We start from the raw sequence: 24,751 nt of genomic DNA on the forward strand, positions 1-24,751 counted from the left end.
GGGGACACCGGGACTGTCTGTATTACATGTGTCCTGAGAGTGAGGGGACACCGGGACTGTCTGTATTACATGTGTCCTGAGAGTGAGGGGACACCGGGACTGTCTGTATTACATGTGTCCTGAGAGTGAGGAAAACCGGGACTGTCTGTAATACATGTGTCCTGAGAGTGAGGGGACACTGGGACTGTCTGTATTACATGTGTAATGAGAGTGAGGAGACACCGGGACTGTCGGTATTACATGTGTCCTGAGAGTGAGGGGACACCGGAACTGTCTGTATTACATGTGTCCTGAGAGTGAGGGGACACCGGGACTGTCTGTAATACATGTGTCCTGAGAGTGAGGGGACACCGGGACTGTCTGTATTACATGTGTCCTGAGAGTGAGGGGACAACGGGACTGTCTGTATTACATGTGTCCTGAGAGTGAGGGGACACCGGGACTGTCTGTATTACATGTGTACTGAGAGTGAGGGGACACCAGGACTGTCTGTATTACATGTATCCTGAGAGTGAGGGGACACCGGGACTGTCTGTATTACATGTGTCCTGAGAGTGAGGGGACACCGGGACTGTCTGTATTACATGTGTACTGAGAGTGAGGGGACACCGGGACTGTCTGTATTACATGTGTCCTGAGAGTGAGGGGACACCGGGACTGTCTGTATTACATGTGTCCTGAGAGTGAGGGGACACCGGGACTGTCTGTATTACATGTGTCCTGAGAGTGAGGGGACACCGGGACTGTCTGTATTACATGTGTACTGAGAGTGAGGGGACACCAGGACTGTCTGTATTACATGTATCCTGAGAGTGAGGGGACACCGGGACTGTCTGTATTACATGTGTCCTGAGAGTGAGGGGACACCGGGACTGTCTGTATTACATGTGTACTGAGAGTGAGGGGACACCGGGACTGTCTGTATTACATGTGTCCTGAGAGTGAGGGGACACCGGGACTGTCTGTATTACATGTGTCCTGAGAGTGAGGGGGCACCGGGACTGTCTGTAATACATGTGTCCTGAGAGTGAGGGGACACCGGGACTGTCTGTATTACATGTGTCCTGATAGTGAGGGGGCACCGGGACTGTCTGTAATACATATGTACTGAGAGTGAGGGGACACCGGGACTGTCTGTATTACATGTGTCCTGAGAGTGAGGGGGCACCGGGACTGTCTGTAATACATGTGTACTGAGAGTGAGGGGACACCGGGACTGTCTGTATTACATGAGTCCTGAGAGTGAGGGGACACCGGGACTGTCTGTATTACATGTGTCCTGAGAGTGAGGGGACACCGGGACTGTCTGTATTACATGTGTACTGAGAGTGAGGGGGCACCGGGACTGTCTGTATTACATGTGTCCTGAGAGTGAGGGGGCACCGGGACTGTCTGTAATACATGTGTACAGAGAGTGAGGGGACATTGGGACTGTCTGTATTACATGTGTCCTAAGATTGAGAGGACACCGGGACTGACTACTGTATATTACCATGTGTCCTGAAAGTGAGGAGAAACCGGGACTGACTGTATTACATGTGTCCTGAGAGTGAGGAAAACCGGGACTGTCTGTATTACATGTGTCCTGAGAGTGAGGGGACACTGGGACTGTCTGTATTACATGTGTAATGAGAGTGAGGAGACACCGGGACTGTCGGTATTACATGTGTCCTGAGAGTGAGGGGACACCGGAACTGTCTGTATTACATGTGTCCTGAGAGTGAGGGGACACCGGGACTGTCTGTAATACATGTGTCCTGAGAGTGAGGGGACACCGGGACTGTCTGTATTACATGTGTCCTGAGAGTGAGGGGACAACGGGACTGTCTGTATTACATGTGTCCTGAGAGTGAGGGGACACCGGGACTGTCTGTATTACATGTGTACTGAGAGTGAGGGGACACCAGGACTGTCTGTATTACATGTATCCTGAGAGTGAGGGGACACCGGGACTGTCTGTATTACATGTGTCCTGAGAGTGAGGGGACACCGGGACTGTCTGTATTACATGTGTACTGAGAGTGAGGGGACACCGGGACTGTCTGTATTACATGTGTCCTGAGAGTGAGGGGACACCGGGACTGTCTGTATTACATGTGTCCTGAGAGTGAGGGGACACCGGGACTGTCTGTATTACATGTGTCCTGAGAGTGAGGGGACACCGGGACTGTCTGTATTACATGTGTACTGAGAGTGAGGGGACACCAGGACTGTCTGTATTACATGTATCCTGAGAGTGAGGGGACACCGGGACTGTCTGTATTACATGTGTCCTGAGAGTGAGGGGACACCGGGACTGTCTGTATTACATGTGTACTGAGAGTGAGGGGACACCGGGACTGTCTGTATTACATGTGTCCTGAGAGTGAGGGGACACCGGGACTGTCTGTATTACATGTGTCCTGAGAGTGAGGGGGCACCGGGACTGTCTGTAATACATGTGTCCTGAGAGTGAGGGGACACCGGGACTGTCTGTATTACATGTGTCCTGATAGTGAGGGGGCACCGGGACTGTCTGTAATACATGTGTACTGAGAGTGAGGGGACACCGGGACTGTCTGTATTACATGTGTCCTGAGAGTGAGGGGGCACCGGGACTGTCTGTAATACATGTGTACTGAGAGTGAGGGGACACCGGGACTGTCTGTAATACATGTGTCCTGAGAGTGAGGGGACACCGGGACTGTCTGTATTACATGTGTCCTGAGAGTGAGGGGGCACCGGGACTGTCTGTAATACATGTGTCCTGAGAGTGAGGGGACACCGGGACTGTCTGTAATACATGTGTACTGAGAGTGAGGGGACACCGGGACTGTCTGTAATACATGTGTACTGAGAGTGAGGGGACACTGGGACTGTCTGTATTACATGTGTCCTGAGAGTGAGGGGACACCGGGACTGTCTGTATTACATGTGTCCTGAGAGTGAGGGGACACCGGGACTGTCTGTATTACATGTGTCCTGAGAGTGAGGGGACACCGGGACTGTCTGTATTACATGTGTCCTGAGAGTGAGGGGGCACCGGGACTGTCTGTAATACATGTGTACTGAGAGTGAGGGGACACCGGGACTGTCTGTATTACATGAGTCCTGAGAGTGAGGGGACACCGGGACTGTCTGTATTACATGTGTCCTGAGAGTGAGGGGACACCGGGACTGTCTGTATTACATGTGTACTGAGAGTGAGGGGACACCGGGACTGTCTGTATTACATGTGTCCTGAGAGTGAGGGGGCACCGGGACTGTCTGTAATACATGTGTACAGAGAGTGAGGGGACATTGGGACTGTCTGTATTACATGTGTCCTGAGAGGGAGGGGACACCGGGACTGTCTGTATTACATGTGTCCTGAGAGTGAGGGGACACCGGGACTGTCTGTATTACATGTGTCCTGAGAGTGAGGGGGCACCGGGACTGTCTGTAATACATGTGTACTGAGAGTGAGGGGACACTGGGACTGTCTGTATTACATGAGTCCTGAGAGTGAGGGGACACCGGGACTGTCTGTATTACATGTGTCCTGAGAGTGATGGGACACCGGGACTGTCTGTATTACATGTGTCCTGAGAGTGAGAGGACACCGGGACTGTCTGTATTACATGTGTCCTGAGAGTGAGGGGGCACCGGGACTGTCTGTAATACATGTGTACTGAGAGTGAGGGGACATTGGGACTGTCTGTAATACATGTGTACTGAGAGTGAGGGGACACCGGGACTGTCTGTATTACATGTGTCCTGAGAGTGAGGGGACACCGGGACTGTCTGTATTACATGTGTCCTGAGAGTGAGGGGACACCGGAACTGTCTGTATTACATGTGTAATGAGAGGGAGGGGACACCGGGACTGTCTGTATTGCATGTGTCCTGAGAGGGAGGGAACACCGGGACTGTCTGTAATACATGTGTCCTGAGAGTGAGGGGACACCGGGACTGTGTGTATTACATGTGTACTGAGAGGGAGGGGACACTGGGACTGTCTGTATTACATGTGTCCTGAGAGGGAGGGGACACCGGGACTGTCTGTAATACATGTGTCCTGAGAGGGAGGGGACACCGGGACTGTCTGTATTACATGTGTACTGAGAATGAGGGGACACCGGGACTGTCTGTAATACACGTGTGATGATGTGAATGGCACATTCTCAGGAGTCGGTACAGATAACATTACCAGCCAGTAATAGGCCCATGGAACACACAAGAAGAATGGGGTGGAACAGATGACTTCTCATTGAGAACTGCCTGGTAACATACCTGAGCCGCCCATCCTGTGCTGCTGCTCCTCCTGGAATGATTTTGGTGATGAATATGCTGGGATCATCCCCTACATGGGGATTATCAGTGCCCCCTGCAATGCTGAACCCCAAACCTGAGTTACCCTGGTGAGAGAAGGAACTTTGTGAGGAACTGAGATAGATAGATAGATAGATAGATAGATAGATATGAGATAGATAGATAGATAGATATGAGATATATAGATATGAGATAGATAGATAGATAGATACATATGAGATATATAGATATGAGATAGATAGATATGAGATAGATAGATAGATAGATAGATAGATAGATAGATAGATATGAGATATATAGATATGAGATAGATAGATATAAGATAGATATGAGATAGATAGATAGATAGATAGATAGATAGATAGATAGATAGATAGATAGATAGATAGATAGATAGATAAGTTACACTATATGGACAAAAGTATTTGGCCACATCTGTTAATTATTGAATTGAGGTGTTTCAATCAGACCCGTTGCCACAGATGTATAAAATCAGGAACCTAGCCATGCAGTCTCCATTTTCAAACATTTGTGATACAAAATGGGTCATTCTGAAGAGCTCAGTTACTTCAAGTGTGGTACTGTGATAGGATGTGTGGTACTGTGATAGGATGTGTGGTACTGTGATAGGATGTGTGGTACAGTGATAGGATGCCTGGTACTGTGATAGTAAGTGTGGTACTGTGATAGGAAGCGTGGTACTGTGATAGGATGCGTGGTACTGTGTTAGGATGCCTGCTACTGTGATAGGAAGCCTGGTACTGTGATAGGAAGCCTGGAACTGTGATAGGATGCCTGGTACTGTGATAGGAAGCCTGGTACTGTGATAGCATGCCTGGTACTGTGATAAAAGGCGTGGTACTGTGATAGGAAGCGTGGTACTGTGATAGGAAGCCTGGAACTGTGATAGGATGCCTGGTACTGTGATAGGAAGCCTGGTACTGTGATAGCATGCCTGGTACTGTGATAAAAGGCGTGGTACTGTGATAGGAAGCGTGGTACTGTGATAGGAAGCCTGGAACTGTGATAGGATGCCTGGTACTGTGATATGACGCCTGGTACTGTGATAGGAAGCCTGGAACTGTGATAGGATGCCTGGTACTGTGATAGGAAGCGTGGTACTGTGATAGGAGGCGTGGTACTGTGATAGGAAGTCTGGTACTGTGATAGGATGTGTGGTACTGTGATAGGATGCCTGGTACTGTGATAGGAAGCCTGGTACTGTGATAGGAAGCCTGGTACTGTGATAGGAGGCGTGGTACTGTGATAGGATGCCTGGTACTGTGATAGGAAGCCTGGTACTGTGATAGGAAGCCTGGTACTGTGATAGGATGTGTGGTACTGTGACAGGATGTGTGACACTGTGATAGGATGTGTGGTACTGTGATAGGAAGCCTGGCACTGTGATAGGATGTGTGGTACTGTGATAGGATGTGTGGTACTGTGATAGGATGTGTGGTACTGTGATAGGATGTGTGGTACAGTGATAGGATGCCTGGTACTGTGATAGTAAGTGTGGTACTGTGATAGGAAGCGTGGTACTGTGATAGGATGCGTGGTACTGTGTTAGGATGCCTGCTACTGTGATAGGAAGCCTGGTACTGTGATAGGAAGCCTGGAACTGTGATAGGATGCCTGGTACTGTGATAGGAAGCCTGGTACTGTGATAGCATGCCTGGTACTGTGATAAAAGGCGTGGTACTGTGATAGGAAGCGTGGTACTGTGATAGGAAGCCTGGAACTGTGATAGGATGCCTGGTACTGTGATAGGAAGCCTGGTACTGTGATAGCATGCCTGGTACTGTGATAAAAGGCGTGGTACTGTGATAGGAAGCGTGGTACTGTGATAGGAAGCCTGGAACTGTGATAGGATGCCTGGTACTGTGATATGACGCCTGGTACTGTGATAGGAAGCCTGGAACTGTGATAGGATGCCTGGTACTGTGATAGGAAGCGTGGTACTGTGATAGGAGGCGTGGTACTGTGATAGGAAGTCTGGTACTGTGATAGGATGTGTGGTACTGTGATAGGATGCCTGGTACTGTGATAGGAAGCCTGCTACTGTGATAGGAAGCCTGGTACTGTGATAGGAGGCGTGGTACTGTGATAGGATGCCTGGTACTGTGATAGGAAGCCTGGTACTGTGATAGGAAGCCTGGTACTGTGATAGGATGTGTGGTACTGTGACAGGATGTGTGACACTGTGATAGGATGTGTGGTACTGTGATAGGAAGCCTGGCACTGTGATAGGATGCATGGCACACTGTGATAGGATGCGTGGTACTGTGATAGGAAGCCTGGTACTGTGATAGGAAGCCTGGTACTGTGATAGGATGTGTGGCACTGTGATAGGAAGCCTGATACTGTGATAGGATGTGTGGCACTGTGATAGGAAGCGTGGTACTGTGATAGGATGTGTGGTACAGTGATAGGATGCCTGGTACTGTGATAGTAAGTGTGGTACTGTGATAGGAAGCGTGGTACTGTGATAGGATGCGTGGTACTGTGTTAGGATGCCTGCTACTGTGATAGGAAGCCTGGTACTGTGATAGGAAGCCTGGAACTGTGATAGGATGCCTGGTACTGTGATAGGAAGCCAGGTACTGTGATAGCATGCCTGATACTGTGATAAAAGGCGTGGTACTGTGATAGGATGGGTGGTACTGTGATAGGAAGCCTGGAACTGTGATAGGATGCCTGGTACTGTGATATGACGCCTGGTACTGTGATAGGAAGCCTGGAACTGTGATAGGAAGCGTGGTACTGTGATAGGAGGCGTGGTACTGTGATAGGAAGTCTGGTACTGTGATAGGATGCGTGGTACTGTGATAGGATGCCTGGTACTGTGATAGGAAGCCTGGTACTGTGATAGGAAGCCTGGTACTGTGACAGGAGGCGTGGTACTGTGATAGGATGCCTGGTACTGTGATAGGAAGCCTGGTACTGTGATAGGAAGCCTGGTACTGTGATAGGAAGCCTGGAACTGTGATAGGATGCCTGGTACTGTGATAGGAAGCCTGGTACTGTGATAGCATGCCTGGTACTGTGATAAAAGGCGTGGTACTGTGAAAGGAAGCGTGGTACTGTGATAGGAAGCCTGGAACTGTGATAGGATGCCTGGTACTGTGATATGACGCCTGGTACTGTGATAGGAAGCCTGGAACTGGGATAGGATGCCTGGTACTGTGATAGGAAGCGTGGTACTGTGATAGGAGGCGTGGTACTGTGATAGGAAGTCTGGTACTGTGATAGGATGTGTGGTACTGTGATAGGATGCCTGGTACTGTGATAGGAAGCCTGGTACTGTGATAGGAAGCCTGGTACTGTGATAGGAGGCGTGGTACTGTGATAGGATGCCTGGTACTGTGATAGGAAGCCTGGTACTGTGATAGGAAGCCTGGTACTGTGATAGGATGTGTGGTACTGTGACAGGATGTGTGACACTGTGATAGGATGTGTGCTACTGTGATAGGAAGCCTGGCACTGTGATAGGATGCATGGCACACTGTGATAGGATGCGTGGTACTGTGATAGGAAGCCTGGTACTGTGATAGGAAGCCTGGTACTGTGATAGGAAGCCTGGTACTGTGATAGGATGTGTGGCACTGTGATAGGAAGCCTGATACTGTGATAGGATGTGTGGCACTGTGATAGGAAGCGTGGTACTGTGATAGGATGTGTGGTACAGTGATAGGATGCCTGGTACTGTGATAGTAAGTGTGCTACTGTGATAGGAAGCGTGGTACTGTGATAGGATGCGTGGTACTGTGTTAGGATGCCTGCTACTGTGATAGGAAGCCTGGTACTGTGATAGGAAGCCTGGAACTGTGATAGGATGCCTGGTACTGTGATAGGAAGCCTGGTACTGTGATAGCATGCCTGATACTGTGATAAAAGGCGTGGTACTGTGATAGGAAGTGTGGTACTGTGATAGGAAGCCTGGAACTGTGATAGGATGCCTGGTACTGTGATATGACGCCTGGTACTGTGATAGGAAGCCTGGAACTGTGATAGGAAGCGTGGTACTGTGATAGGAGGCGTGGTACTGTGATAGGAAGTCTGGTACTGTGATAGGATGTCTGGTACTGTGATAGGAAGCCTGGTACTGTGATAGGAAGCCTGGTACTGTGATAGGAGGCGTGGTACTGTGATAGGATGCCTGGTACTGTGATAGGAAGCCTGGTACTGTGATAGGAAGCCTGGTACTGTGATAGGATGTGTGGTACTGTGACAGGATGTGTGACACTGTGATAGGATGTGTGGTACTGTGATAGGAAGCCTGGCACTGTGATAGGATGCATGGCACACTGTGATAGGATGCGTGGTACTGTGATAGGAAGCCTGGTACTGTGATAGGAAGCCTGGTACTGTGATAGGATGTGTGGCACTGTGATAGGAAGCCTGATACTGTGATAGGATGTGTGGCACTGTGATAGGAAGCCTGGTACTGTGACAGGAAGCGTGGTACTGTGATAGTAAGTGTGGTACTGTGATAGGAAGCCTGGTACTGTGATAGGATGTGTGGCACTGTAATAGGATGTGTGGTACTGTGATAGGAAGCCTGGCACTGTGATAGGAAGCCTGGTACTGTGATAGGATGTGTGGTACTGTGATAGGAGGCATGGTACTGTGATAGGAAGCGTGGTACTGTGATAGGATGTGTGGTACTGTGATAGGATGCGTGGAACTGTGATAGGATGCCTGGTACTGTGATAGGAAGCCTGGTACTGTGATAGGATGTGTGGTACTGTGATAGGAGGCATGGTACTGTGATAGGAAGCGTGGTACTGTGATAGGATGTGTGGTACTGTGATAGGATGTGTGGAACTGTGATAGGATGCCTGGTACTGTGATAGGAAGCCTGGTACTGTGATAGGAAGCCTGGAAAGGAAGTCTGGTACTGTGATAGGATGTGTGGTACTGTGATAGGATGCCTGGTACTGTGATAGGAAGCCTGGTACTGTGATAGGAAGCCTGATACTGTGATAGGAAGCCTGGTACTGTGATAGGAGGTGTGGTACTGTGATAGGATGCCTGGTACTGTGATAGGAAGCCTGGTCCTGTGATAGGAAGCCTGGCACTGTGATAGGATGTGTGGTACTGTGACAGGATGTGTGACACTGTGATAGGATGTGTGGTACTGTGATAGGAGGTGTGGTACTGTGATAGGATGCCTGGTACTGTGATAGGAAGCCTGGTACTGTGATAGGAAGCCTGGCACTGTGATAGGATGTGTGGTACTGTGACAGGATGTGTGACACTGTGATAGGATGTGTGGTACTGTGATAGGAAGCCTGGCACTGTGATAGGATGCATGGCACACTGTGATAGGATGCGTGGTACTGTGATAGGAAGCCTGGTACTGTGATAGGAAGCCTGGTACTGTGATAGGATGTGTGGCACTGTGATAGGAAGCCAGATACTGTGATAGGATGTGTGGCACTGTGATAGGAAGCCTGGTACTGTGACAGGAAGCGTGGTACTGTGATAGTAAGTGTGGTACTGTGATAGGAAGCCTGGTACTGTGATAGGATGTGTGGCACTGTAATAGGATGTGTAATACTGTGATAGGATGTGTGGTACTGTGATAGGAAGCCTGGCACTGTGATAGGATACATGGCACAGTGATAGGAAGCGAGGTACTGTGAAAGGAAGCCTGGTACTGTGATAGGAAGCCTGGTACTGTGATAGGATGTGTGGTACTGTGATAGGAGGTGTGGTACTGTGATAGGAAGCGTGGTACTGTGATAGGATGCGTGGTACTGTGATAGGATGCGTGGTACTGTGATAGGATGCGTGGTGCTGTGATAGGATGCGTGGTGCTGTGATAGGAAGCCTGGTATTGTGATAGGATGTGTGGTACTGTGATAGGATGTGTGGCACTGTGATAGGATGCCTAGTACTGTGATAGGATGTGTGGCACTGTGATAGGAAGCCTGGTACAGTGATAGGAAGCCTGGTACTGTGATAGGATGCGTGGTACTGTGATAGGAAGCAAGGTGCTGTGATAGGAAGCATGGTGCTGTGATAGGAAGTGTGGTACAGTGATAGGAAGCGTGGTACTGTGATAGGAAGCATAGTAGCATGCGTGGTACTGTGATAGGAAGCATGGTACTGTGATAGGATGTGTGGTACTGTGATAGGAAGGCTGGTACTGTGATAGGAAGCATGGAACTGTGATAGGATGTGTGCTACTGTGATAGGATGTGTGGTACTGTGATAGGAAGGCTGGTACTGTGATAGGAAGCCTGGTACTGTGATAGGAAGCCTTCTACTGTGATAGGATGTGTGTTACTGTGATAGGATGAGTGGTGCTGTGATAGGAAGCCTGGTACTGTGATAGGATGTGTGGTACTGTGATAGGATGTGTGGCACTGTGATAGGAAGCCTGGTACTGTGATAGGAGGCGTGGTACTGTGATAGGAGGCCTGGTACTGTGATAGAATGCCTGGTACTGTGATAGGAAGCCTGGTACAGTGATAGGAAGCCTGGTACTGTGATAGGAAGCCTGGAACTGTGATAGGATGTGTGCTACTGTGATAGGATGTGTGGTACTGGGATAGGAAGACTGGTACTGTGATAGGATGTGTGGTACTGTGATAGGAAGCCTGGTACTGTGATAGGAAGCCTTCTACTGTGATAGGATGTGTGTTACTGTGATAGGAAGCGTGGCACTGTGATAGGATGTGTGGCACTGTTATAGGAAGCGTGGTACTCTGATAGGAGGCATGGTACTGTGATAGTATGTGTGGCACTGTGATAGGAAGTGTGGCACTGTGATAGGATGTGTGGTACTGTGATTGGAAGCGTGGTACTGTGATAAGAGGCATGGTACTGTGATAGGATATGTGGTACTGTGATAGGAAGCCTGGTACTTTGATAGGATGTGTGGCACTGTGATAGGAAACCTGGTACTGTGATAGGAAGCGTGGTACTGTGATAGGATGCCTGGTACTGTGATAGGAAGCCTGGTACTGTGATAGGATGCCTGGTACTGTGATAGGAAGCCTGGTACTGTGATAGGATGCCTGGTACTGTGATAGGAAGCGTGGTACTGTGATAGGATGCCAGGTACTGTGATAGGATGCGTGGCACTGTGATAGGATGTGTGGTACTGTGATAGGAAGCCTAGTACTGTGATAGGAAGCCTGGTACTGTGACAGGATGTGTGGCACTGTGATAGGAAGCCTGATACTGTGATAGGATGTGTGGCACTGTGATAGGAAGCCTGGTACTGTGACAGGAAGCGTGGTACTGTGATAGTAAGTGTGGTACTGTGATAGGAAGCCTGGTACTGTGATAGGATGTGTGGCACTGTAATAGGATGAGTAATACTGTGATAGGATGTGTGGTACTGTGATAGGAAGCCTGGCACTGTGATAGGATACTTGGCACTGTGATAGGAAGCGTGGTACTGTGAAAGGAAGCCTGGTACTGTGATAGGAAGACTGGTACTGTGATAGGATGTGTGGTACTGTGATAGGAGGCGTGGTACTGTGATAGGATGTGTGGTACTGTGATAGGAAGCCTGGCACTGTGATAGGATACTTGGCACTGTGATAGGAAGCGTGGTACTGTGAAAGGAAGCCTGGTACTGTGATAGGAAGACTGGTACTGTGATAGGATGTGTGGTACTGTGATAGGAGGTGTGGTACTGTGATAGGAAGCGTGGTACTGTGATAGGATGCGTGGTACTGTGATAGGATGCGTGGTACTGTGATACGATGCGTGGTGCTGTGATAGGAAGCCTGGTACTGTGATAGGATGTGTGGTACTGTGATAGGATGTGTGGCACTGTGATAGGAAGCCTAGTACTGTGATAGGATGTGTGGCACTGTGATAGGAGCCTGGTACAGTTATAGGAAGCCTGGTACTGTGATAGGAAGCCTGGAACTGTGATAGGATGTGTGCTACTGTGATAGGATGTGTGGTACTGTGATAGGAAGGCTGGTACTGTGATAGGAAGCCTGGTACTGTGATAGGAAGCCTTCTACTGTGATAGGAAGCGTGGCACTGTGATAGGATGTGTGGTACTGTGATATGAAGCGTGGTACTCTGATAGGAGGCATGGTACTGTGATAGTATGTGTGGCACTGTGATAGGAAGCGTGGCACTGTGATCGGATGTGTGGTACTGTAATAGGAAGCGTGGTACTTTGATAAGAGGCATGGTACCATGATAGGATATGTGGTACTGTGATAGGAAGCCTGGTACTGTGATAGGAAGCCTGGTACTGTGATAGGAAGTGTGGTACTGTGATAGGAAGCCTGGTGCTGTGATAGGAAGCCTGGTACTGTGATAGGATGTGTGGCACTGTGATAGGAAGCCTAGTACTGTGATATGATGTGTGGTACTGTGATAGGAACCGTAGCACTGTGATAGGAAGTGTTAGTACTGTGATAGGAAGCCTGGTACTGTGATAGGATGTGTGGCACTGTGATAAGATGCGTGGTACTGTGACAGGAAGCCTGATACTGTGATAGGAAGAGTGGTACTGTGATAGGATGTGTGGCACTGTGATAGGATGCGTGGCACTGTGATAGGATGCGTGGTACTGTGATAGGAGGCATGGTACTGTGATAGGAAGCCTGGTAATGTGATAGGATGTGTGGCACTGTGACAGTATGCGTGGTACTGTGATGGGAAGCATGGTACTGTGATAGGAGGCGTGGTACTGTGAAAGGATGTGTGGTACTGTGATAGGAAGCGTGGTACTGTGATAGGATATGTGGTATTGTGATAGGATGCGTGGTACTGTGATAGGAAGCCTGGTACTGTGATAGGATGCGTGGCATGGTGATAGGATGTGTGGTACTCTGATAGGAACCGTGGCACTGTGATAGGAAGTGTGGTACTGTGATAGGAAGCCTGGTACTGTGATAGGATGTGTGGCACTGTGATAGGATGTGTGGTACTGTGATCGGATGTGTGGTACTGTGATAGGAAGCCTGGCACTGTGATACGATGCGTGGCACTGTGATAGGATGCGTGGTACGGTGATAGAAAGCCTGGTACTGTGATAGGATGTGTGGCACTGTGATAGGATGCGTGGTACTGTGATGGGAAGCGTGGTACTGTGATAGGAGGCGTGGTACTGTGAAAGGATGTGTGGTACTGTGATAGGATGTGTGGTACTGTGATAGGAAGCGTAGTACTGTGATAGGATGCCTGGTACTGTGATAGGAAACCTGGTACTGTGATAGGATGTGTGGAACTGTGATATGAAGCCTGGTACTGAGATAGGAAGCCTAGTACTGTGATAGGATGCGTGGTACTGTGATAGGATGTGTGACACTGTGATAGGATGTATCGTACTGTGATAGGATGTGTGGTACTGTGATGGGAAGCGTGGTACTGTGATAGGAAGTGTGGTACTGTGATAGGATGTGTGGTACTGTGAAAGGATGCTTGGTACTGTGACAGCATGTGTGACACTCTGATAGGATGTGTGGTACTGTGATAGGAAGCCTGGCACTGTGACAGGATGTGTGACACTCTGATAGAAAGCCTGGTACTGTGATAGGATGTGTGGCACTGTGATAGGAAGCCTGATACTGTGAGAGGATGTGTGGCACTGTGATAGAAAGCCTGGTAATGTGACAGGAAGCATGGTTCTGTGATATGAACCGTGGCACTGTGATAGTAAGTGTGGTACTGTGATAGGAAGCCAGGTTCTGTGATAGGATGTGTGGCACTGTGATAGGAAGCCTGGCACTGTGATAGGATGCGTGGCACTGTGATAGGATGTGTGGTACTGTGATAGGAAGCCTGGTACTGTGATTGGAAGCCTGGTACTGTGATAGGATGTGTGGTACTGTGATAGGAGGCATGGTACTGTGATAGGAGGCGTGGTACTGTGATAGGAAGCCTGGTACTGTGATTGGAAGCCTGGTACTGTGATAGGATGCATGGTACTGTGATAGGAGGCGTGGTACTGTGATAGGAAGCCTGGTACTGTGATAGGATGCGTGGTACTGTGATAGGAAGCCCGGTACTGTGGTATGATGTGTAGCACTGTGATAGGAAGCCTGGTACTGTGACAGGTTGTGTGGCACTGTGATAGGAAGCCTGGTACAGTGATAGGAAGCCTGGTACTGTGATAGGAAGCCTGGTACTGTGATAGGAAGCCTGGAACTGCGATAGGATGTGTGGTACTGTGATAGGATGTGTGGTACTGTGATAGTAAGGCTGGTACTGTGATAGGAAGCCTGGTACTGTGATAGGAAGCCTGGTACTGTGATAGGATGTGTGTTACTGTGATAGGAAGCGTGGCACTGTGATAAGATGTGTGGTACTGTGATAGGAAGTGTGGTACTGTGATAGGAAGCCTGGTACTGTGATAGGAAGCCTGGACCTGTGATAGGATGTGTGCTACTGTGATAGGATGTGTGGTACAGTGATAAGAAGGCTGGTACTGTGATAGGAAGCCTGGTACTGTGATAGGATGTGTGTTACTATGATAGGAAGCGTGGCACTGTGATAGGATGTGTGGTACTGTGATAGGAAGCGTGGTACTCTGATAGGAAGCGTGGTACTGTGATAGTATGTGTGGCACTGTGATAGGAAGCGTGGCTCTGTGATAGGATGTGTGGTACTGTGATAGGAAGCATGGTACTGTGATAGGATATGTGGCACTGTGATAGGATGCCTAGAACTGTGATAGGAAGCCTGGTACTGTTATAGGAAGCCTGGTACTGTGAAAGCATGTGTGGCACTGTGATAGGAAGCCTGCTATTGTGATAGGAAGCGTGGCACTGTGATAGGATGTGTGGCACTGTGATAGGAAGCGTAGTACTGTGATAGGAGGCCTGGTACTGAGATAGGAAGCCTGGTACTGTGATAGGAAGCCTGGTACTGTGATAGGATGTGTGGTACTGTGATAGGAAGCCTGGTACTGTGATAGGAAGCATGGTACTGTGATAGGAAGCGTGGTACTGTGAAAGGAAGCCTGGTACTGTGATAGGATGTGTGGTACTGTGATAGGAAGTATGGCACTGTGATAGGATGTGTGGTACTGTGATAGGAACTGTTGCACTGTGATAGGAAGTGTGGTACTGTGATAGGAAGCCTGGTACTGTGATAGGATGTGTGGCACTGTGATTGGATGTGTGGTACTGTGATAGGAACTGTGGCACTGTGAGAGGAAGTGTGGTACTGTGATAGGAAGCCTGGTACTGTGATAGGATGTGTGGCACTGTGATTGGATGTGTGGTACTGTGATAGGAAGCCTGGCACTGTGATAGGATGCATGGCACTGTGATAGGAAGCCTGGTACTGTGATAGGATGTGTGGCACTGTGATGGGATGTGTGGTACTGTGATGGGAAGCGTGGTACTGTGATAGGAGGCGTGGTACTGTGATTGGAGGCGTGGTACTGTGTTAGGATGTGTGGTATTGTGATAGGATGTGTGGTTGTGTGGTATTGTGATAGGATGTGTAGTACTGTGATAGGATGCATGGTATTGTGATAGGATGCGTGGTACTGTGATAGGACGCGTGGTACTGTGATAGGATGTGTGGTACTGTGATAGGAAGCGTGGCACTGTGATAGGATGTGTGGTACTGTGATAGGAAGCCTGGTAATGTGATAGGATGTGTCGTTCTGTGATAGGATGTGTGGCACTGTGATAGGATGTGTGGCACTGTGATAGGAAGCCTGGTACTGTGATAGGAAGCCTGGTACTGTGACAGGACGTGTGGTACTGTGATAGGATGTGTGGTACTGTGATAGGAAGCCTGGTACTATGATAGGAAGTGTGGCTCTGTGATAGGATGTGTGGCTCTGTGATAGGATGTGTGGCACTGTGATAGGATGTGTGGCACTGTGATAGGAAGCCTGGTACTGTGATAGGAAGCCTGGTACTGTGACAGGATGTGTGTCACTGTGATAGGATGTGTGGCACTGTGATAGGAAGCGTGGTACTGTGATAGGAAGCGTGGTACTGTGTTATAGGAGGCGTGGTACTGTGATAGGAAGCCTGGTACTGTGATAGGATGTGTGGCACTGTGATATGAAGCGTGGTACTGTGATAGGAAGTGTGGTACTGTGATAGGAGGCGTGGTACTGTGATAGGAATCCTTGTACTGTGATAGGATGTGTGGCACTGTGATAGGATGTGTGGTACTGTGATAGGAAGCGTGGTACTGTGATAGGAGGCATGGTACTGTGATAGGATGTGTGGTACTGTGGTAGGAAGCCTGGTACTGTGATAGGATGCCTGGTACTGTGATAGGATGTGTGGCACTGTGATAGGATGTGTGGCACTGTGATAGGATGTGAGGTACTGTTATAGGAAGCCTGGTACTGTGATAGGAAGCCTGGTACTGTGATAGGATGTGTGGCACTGTGATAGGAAGCCTTGTACTGTGATAGGATTTGTGGTACTGTGATAGGAAGCCTGGTACTGTGAAGGAATGCGTGGTACTGTGATAGGATGTGTGGTACTGTGATAGGATGTGTGGTACTGTGATAGGAAGCCTGGTACTGTGATAGGATGTGTGTCACTGTGATAGGTTGTGTGGCACTGTGATAGGAAGCGTGGTACTGTGATAGGAGGCGTGATACTGTGATAGGAACCCTGGTACTGTGATAGGATGTGTGTCACTGTGATAGGATGTGTGGTACTGTGATAGGAGGCATGCTACTGTGATAGGATGTGTGGTACTGTGATACGAAGCCTGGTACTGTGATAGGATGCCTGGTACTGTGATAGGAAGCCTGGTACTGTGATAGGAAGCCTGGAACTGTGATAGGATGTGTGGCACTGTGATATGAAGCCTAGTACTGAGATAGGAAGCCTGGTACTGTGATAGGATGCGTGGTACTGTGATAGGATGTTTGGTACTGTGATAGGATGTGTGGCACTGTGATAGGATGTGTGGTACTGTGATAGGAAGCCTGGTACTGTGATAGGAAGCCTGGTACTGTGATAGGATATGTGGCACTGTGATAGGATGTGTGGTACTATGATAGGAAGTGTGGTACTGTGATAGGAGGCATGGTACTGTGATAGGAAGCCTGGTACTGTGATAGGATGTGTGGCACTGTGATAGGATGTGTGGTACAGTTATAGGAAGCGTGGTACTGTGATAGAAAGCGTGGTACCGTGATAGGATGTGTGGTACCGTGATAGGAAGTGTGGTACTGTGATAGGAAGCCTGGCACTGTGATAGGATGCGTGGCACTGTGATAGGATACATGGTACTGTGATAGAAAGCCTGGTACCTTGATAGGAAGACTGGTACTGTGATAGGATGTGTGGTACTGTGATAGGATGTGTGACACTGTGATAGGATGTGTGGTACTGTGATAGGATGTGTGGCACTGTGATAGGATGTGTGGTACTGTGATAGGAAGCCTGGCAATGTGATAGAAAGCCTGGTACTGTGATAGGATGTGTGGTACTGTGATAGGAAGTCTGGTACTGTGATAGGATGCGTGGTACTGTGATAGGATGTGTGGCACAGTGATAGGATACGTGGTACTGTGATAGGATACATGGTACCTTGATAGGAAGCCTGGTACTGTGATAGGATGTGTGGCACTGTGATAGGATGTGTGGCACTGTGATAGGATGCGTGACACTGTGATAGGATGCGTGGTACTGTGATAGGATGCGTGGCACTGTGATAGGATGCGTGGTACTGTTATATGATGCCTGGTACTGTGATAGGAGGCCTGGTACTGTGATTGGAGGCCTGGTACTGTGATAGGATGCCAGGTACTGTGATAGGAAGCCTGGTACTGTGAAATGAAGCCTGGTACTGTGATAGGATGCGTGTCACTGTGATAGGATGCGTGGCACTGTGATAGGAAGCCTGGTACTGTGATAGGATGCCTGGTACTGTGATAGGATGCCTGGTACTGTGATAGGAAGCCTGGTACTGTGATAGGATGCCTGGCACTGTGATAGGATGACTGGTACTGTGATAGGATGCCTGGTACTGTGATAGAATGCCTGGTACTGTGATAGGATGCATGGTACTGTGATAGGAAGCTTGGTACTGTGATAGGATGCCTGGTACTGTGATAGGAGGCCTGGTACTGTGATAGGAGGCCTGGTACTGTGATAGGATGCCTGGTACTGTGATAGGAGGCCTGGTACTGTGATAGGAAGCCTGGTACTGTGATAGGATGCGTGGTACTGTGATAGGATGCGGGTACTGTGACAGGATGCCTGGTACTGTGATAGGATGCCTGGTACTGTGATAGGATGCCTGGTACTGTGATAAGATGCCTGGTACTGTGATAGGATGCCTGGTACTGTGATAGGACGCCTGGTACTGTGATAGGAGGCCTGGTACTGTGATAGGAGGCCTGGTACTGTGATAGGAGGCCTGGTACTGTGATAGGATGCTTGGTACTGTGATAGGATGCCTGGTACTGTGATAGGAGGCCTGGTACTGCGATAGGAGGCCTGGTACTGTGATAGGAGGCCTGGTACTGTGATAGGAGGCCTGGTACTGTGATAGGAAGCCTGGTACTGTGATAGGATGCCTGGTACTGTGATAGGAGGCCTGGTACTGTGATAGGAGGCCTGGTACTGTGATAGGATGCCTGGTACTGTGATAGGAGGCCTGGTACTGTGATAGGAAGCCTGGTACTGTGATAGGAAGCCTGGTACTGTGATAGGATGCCTGGTACTGTGATAGGAGGACTGGTACTGTGATAGGAGGCCTGGTACTGTGATAGGAGGCCTGGTACTGTGATGATAGGAGGCCTGGTACTGTGATAGGAAGCCTGGTACTGTGATAGGATGCCTGGTACTGTGATAGGAGGACTGGTACTGTGATAGGAGGCCTGGTACTGTGATAGGAGGCCTGGTACTGTGATGATAGGATGCCTGGTACTGAGTTCTACCCTTCCACTGGCATTAATGTAAACACAAAAACTATGCGGCGGGTGCTTAATGGAATGGGTTTCCTTGGCCAAGAAGCTGCATGCCAGCATCACATCACCAAGTCCTATGCCAAGTGTGGTATGGAGTAGTGTAAAGCACAATGGCACTGGACTGTGCAGCAGTGGTAACGTGTTCTGCGGAGTGATGAATTACCCTTCTCTGTTTGGCAGCCAGATGGGCGATTCTGGGTTTGGCAGATGCCAGGAGAACGTTACCTGCCTGACTGCATTGTTCCAACTGTGAAGTTTGGTGGAAGAGGGATAATGGTATGGGGCTGTGTGACCATCACAATGGGTTCCGGTGATTCCTCAAAGTCACGTGTCATGGCTGTGTGCAATTTGTGTACCCTGGGTAAAGTGTGCTCACGTTACTATGAGTAACAACCTGGCCGTGAGAATAATGTGTATTATTATACTGTAAGTTCCCCTAAAATGTAGAGTTCAGGAATGTCTGGTCAATATGAATTGGTAGCTGATATCTGTGTCTGCATTGTATTAGCTACTAACTGCACCCAGGTAGGCCATGGAAATAGTGTGTCCTTCTCACCCTATGGGGCCCTTGTGCAAGCCTTACACACAGACACACCGGCTGCTAAAGTGTCCTTCTCACCCTATGGGGCCCTTGTGCAAGCCTTACACACAGACACACTGGCTGCTAAAGTGTCCTTCTCGCCCTATGGGGTCCTTGTGCAAGCCTTACACACAGACACACTGGCTGCTAAAGTGTCCTTCTCACCCTATGGGGTCCTTGTGCAAGCCTTACACACAGACACACTGGCTGCTAAAGTGTCCTTCTCACCCTATGGGGCCCTTGTGCAAGCCTTACACACAGACACACTGGCTGCTAAAGTGTCCTTCTCACCCTAAGGGGCCCTTGTGCAAGCCTTACACACAGACACACTGGCTGCTAAAGTGTCCTTCTCACCCTATGGGGTCCTTGTGCAAGCCTTACACACAGACACACCGGCTGCTAAAGTGTCCTTCTCACCCTATGGGGCCCTTGTGCAAGCCTTACACACAGACACACTGTCTGCTAAAGTGTCCTTCTCACCCTATGGGGCCCTTGTGCAAGCCTTACACACAGACACACTGTCTGCTAAAGTGTCCTTCTCACCCTATGGGGCCCTTGTGCAAGCCTTACACACAGACACACCGGCTGCTAAAGTCTCCTTCTCACCCTATGGGGCCCTTGTGCAAGCCTTACACACAGACACACTGGCTGCTAAAGTGTCCTTCTCGCCCTATGGGGCCCTTGTGCAAGCCTTACACACAGACACACTGGCTGCTAAAGTGTCCTTCTCACCCTACGGGGTCCTTGTGCAAGCCTTACACACAGACACACCGGCTGCTAAAGTGTCCTTCTCACCCTAAGGGGCCCTTGTGCAAGCCCTACACACAGACACACCGGCTGCTAAAGTCTCCTTCTCACCCTATGGGGCCCTTGTGCAAGCCTTACACACAGACACACCGGCTGCTAAAGTGTCCTTCTCACTCTATGGGGTCCTTGTGCAAGCCTTACACACAGACACACTGGCTGCTAAAGTGTCCTTCTCACCCTATGGGGCCCTTGTGCAAGCCTTACACACGGACACACTGGCTGCTAAAGTGTCCTTCTCACCCTATGGGGTCCTTGTGCAAGCCTTACTCACAGACACACTGGCTGCTAAAGTGTCCTTCTCACCCTATGGGGTCCTTGTGCAAGCCTTACACACAGACACACCGGCTGCTAAAGTCTCCTTCTCACCCTATGGGGCCCTTGTGCAAGCCTTACACACAGACACACCGGCTGCTAAAGTGTCCTTCTCACTCTATGGGGTCCTTGTGCAAGCCTTACACACAGACACACTGGCTGCTAAAGTGTCCTTCTCACCCTATGGGGCCCTTGTGCAAGCCTTACACACGGACACACTGGCTGCTAAAGTGTCCTTCTCACCCTATGGGGTCCTTGTGCAAGCCTTACACACAGACACACTGGCTGCTAAAGTGTCCTTCTCACCCTATGGGGTCCTTGTGCAAGCCCTACACACAGACACACTGGCTGCTATAGTCTCCATCTCACCCTACGGGGTCCTTGTGCAAGCCCTACACACAGACACACTGGCTGCTAAAGTCTCCTTCTCACCCTATGGGGTCCTTGTGCAAGCCCTACACACAGACACACTGGCTGCTAAAGTGTCCTTCTCGCCCTACGGGGTCCTTGTGCAAGCCTTACACACAGACACACTGGCTGCTAAAGTGTCCTTCTCACCCTATGGGGTCCTTGTGCAAGCCCTACACACAGACACACCGGCTGCTAAAGTGTCCTTCTCACCCTATGGGGCCCTTGTGCAAGCCTTACACACAGACACACTGGCTGCTAAAGTGTCCTTCTCACCCTATGGGGTCCTTGTGCAAGCCCTACACACAGACACACCGGCTGCTAAAGTGTCCATCTCACCCTATGGGGTCCTTGTGCAAGCCCTACACACAGACACACTGGCTGCTAAAGTCTCCTTCTCACCCTATGGGGCCCTTGTGCAAGCCTTACACACAGACACACCGGCTGCTAAAGTGTCCTTCTCACTCTATGGGGTCCTTGTGCAAGCCTTACACACAGACACACTGGCTGCTAAAGTGTCCTTCTCACCCTATGGGGCCCTTGTGCAAGCCTTACACACGGACACACTGGCTGCTAAAGTGTCCTTCTCACCCTATGGGGTCCTTGTGCAAGCCTTACACACAGACACACTGGCTGCTAAAGTGTCCTTCTCACCCTATGGGGTCCTTGTGCAAGCCCTACACACAGACACACTGGCTGCTATAGTCTCCATCTCACCCTACGGGGTCCTTGTGCAAGCCCTACACACAGACACACTGGCTGCTAAAGTCTCCTTCTCACCCTATGGGGTCCTTGTGCAAGCCCTACACACAGACACACTGGCTGCTAAAGTGTCCTTCTCACCCTATGGGGTCCTTGTGCAAGCCTTACACACAGACACACTGGCTGCTAAAGTGTCCTTCTCACCCTATGGGGCCCTTGTGCAAGCCTTACACACAGACACACTGGCTGCTAAAGTGTCCTTCTCACCCTAAGGGGCCCTTGTGCAAGCCCTACACACAGACAAACTGGCTGCTAAAGTCTCCTTCTCACCCTATGGGGCCCTTGTGCAAGCCCTACACACAGACACACCGGCTGCTAAAGTGTCCTTCTCACCCTATGGGGCCCTTGTGCAAGCCTTACACACAGACACACTGGCTGCTAAAGTGTCCTTCTCACCCTATGGGGCCCTTGTGCAAGCCTTACACACAGACACACCGGCTGCTAAAGTGTCCTTCTCACCCTATGGGGCCCTTGTGCAAGCCTTACACACAGACACACTGGCTGCTAAAGTCTCCTTCTCACCCTATGGGGTCCTTGTGCAAGCCCTACACACAGACACACTGGCTGCTAAAGTGTCCTTCTCACCCTATGGGGTCCTTGTGCAAGCCCTACACACAGACACACTGGCTGCTAAAGTGTCCTTCTCACCCTATGGGGTCCTTGTGCAAGCCCTACACACAGACACACCGGCTGCTAAAGTGTCCTTCTCACCCTATGGGGCCCTTGTGCAAGCCTTACACACAGACACACTGGCTGCTAAAGTGTCCTTCTCACCCTAAGGGGCCCTTGTGCAAGCCCTACACACAGACACACTGGCTGCTAAAGTCTCCTTCTCACCCTATGGGGCCCTTGTGCAAGCCTTACACACAGACACACTGGCTGCTAAAGTCTCCTTCTCACCCTATGGGGCCCTTGTGCAAGCCCTACACACAGACACACCGGCTGCTAAAGTGTCCTTCTCACCCTATGGGGCCCTTGTGCAAGCCTTACACACAGACACACTGGCTGCTAAAGTGTCCTTCTCACCCTATGGGGCCCTTGTGCAAGCCTTACACACAGACACACCGGCTGCTAAAGTGTCCTTCTCACCCTATGGGGCCCTTGTGCAAGCCTTACACACAGACACACTGGCTGCTATAGTCTCCATCTCACCCTATGGGGCCCTTGTGCAAGCCTTACACACAGACACACCGGCTGCTAAAGTGTCCTTCTCACCCTATGGGGCCCTTGTGCAAGCCTTACACACAGACACACTGGCTGCTAAAGTGTCCTTCTCACCCTATGGGGCCCTTGTGCAAGCCTTACACACAGACACACCGGCTGCTAAAGTGTCCTTCTCACCCTATGGGGTCCTTGTGCAAGCCCTACACACAGACACACTGGCTGCTAAAGTGTCCTTCTCACCCTATGGGGTCCTTGTGCAAGCCCTACACACAGACACACTGGCTGCTAAAGTGTCCTTCTCACCCTATGGGGTCCTTGTGCAAGCCCTACACACAGACACACCGGCTGCTAAAGTGTCCTTCTCACCCTATGGGGCCCTTGTGCAAGCCTTACACACAGACACACTGGCTGCTAAAGTGTCCTTCTCACCCTAAGGGGCCCTTGTGCAAGCCCTACACACAGACACACTGGCTGCTAAAGTCTCCTTCTCACCCTATGGGGCCCTTGTGCAAGCCTTACACACAGACACACTGGCTGCTAAAGTCTCCTTCTCACCCTATGGGGCCCTTGTGCAAGCCCTACACACAGACACACCGGCTGCTAAAGTGTCCTTCTCACCCTATGGGGCCCTTGTGCAAGCCTTACACACAGACACACTGGCTGCTAAAGTGTCCTTCTCACCCTATGGGGCCCTTGTGCAAGCCTTACACACAGACACACCGGCTGCTAAAGTGTCCTTCTCACCCTATGGGGCCCTTGTGCAAGCCTTACACACAGACACACTGGCTGCTAAAGTGTCCTTCTCACCCTATGGGGCCCTTGTGCAAGCCTTACACACAGACACACCGGCTGCTAAAGTGTCCTTCTCACCCTATGGGGCCCTTGTGCAAGCCTTACACACAGACACACTGGCTGCTAAAGTCTCCTTCTCACCCTATGGGGTCCTTGTGCAAGCCCTACACACAGACACACTGGCTGCTAAAGTGTCCTTCTCACCCTATGGGGTCCTTGTGCAAGCCCTACACACAGACACACTGGCTGCTAAAGTGTCCTTCTCACCCTATGGGGTCCTTGTGCAAGCCCTACACACAGACACACCGGCTGCTAAAGTGTCCTTCTCACCCTATGGGGCCCTTGTGCAAGCCTTACACACAGACACACTGGCTGCTAAAGTGTCCTTCTCACCCTAAGGGGCCCTTGTGCAAGCCCTACACACAGACACACTGGCTGCTAAAGTCTCCTTCTCACCCTATGGGGCCCTTGTGCAAGCCTTACACACAGACACACTGGCTGCTAAAGTCTCCTTCTCACCCTATGGGGCCCTTGTGCAAGCCCTACACACAGACACACCGGCTGCTAAAGTGTCCTTCTCACCCTATGGGGCCCTTGTGCAAGCCTTACACACAGACACACTGGCTGCTAAAGTGTCCTTCTCACCCTATGGGGCCCTTGTGCAAGCCTTACACACAGACACACCGGCTGCTAAAGTGTCCTTCTCACCCTATGGGGCCCTTGTGCAAGCCTTACACACAGACACA

The 24,751-nt window shown here is 50.1% G+C and overlaps 1 protein-coding gene across 1 annotated transcript in view; it reads right to left on the reverse strand.

Moving 5' to 3' along the window:
* The window catches only part of LOC148431383 (disks large homolog 4-like), a gene marked incomplete at its 3' end in the record, with an annotated part of 136,258 nt that overhangs the window by 4,262 nt on the left and 107,245 nt on the right, over nt 1–24,751 (reverse strand). The window contains exon 4 of the mRNA XM_088466036.1: nt 4,252–4,376. Within this exon, the coding sequence (XP_088322162.1) occupies nt 4,252–4,376 (125 nt within the window). The remainder of the gene's footprint in view (nt 1–4,251; nt 4,377–24,751) is intronic.

The sequence above is a fragment of the Taudactylus pleione genome, unplaced genomic scaffold (genome assembly GCF_031769625.1).
Source record: "Taudactylus pleione unplaced genomic scaffold, aTauple2 ptg002315l, whole genome shotgun sequence".
NCBI lineage: Eukaryota > Metazoa > Chordata > Amphibia > Anura > Myobatrachidae > Taudactylus > Taudactylus pleione.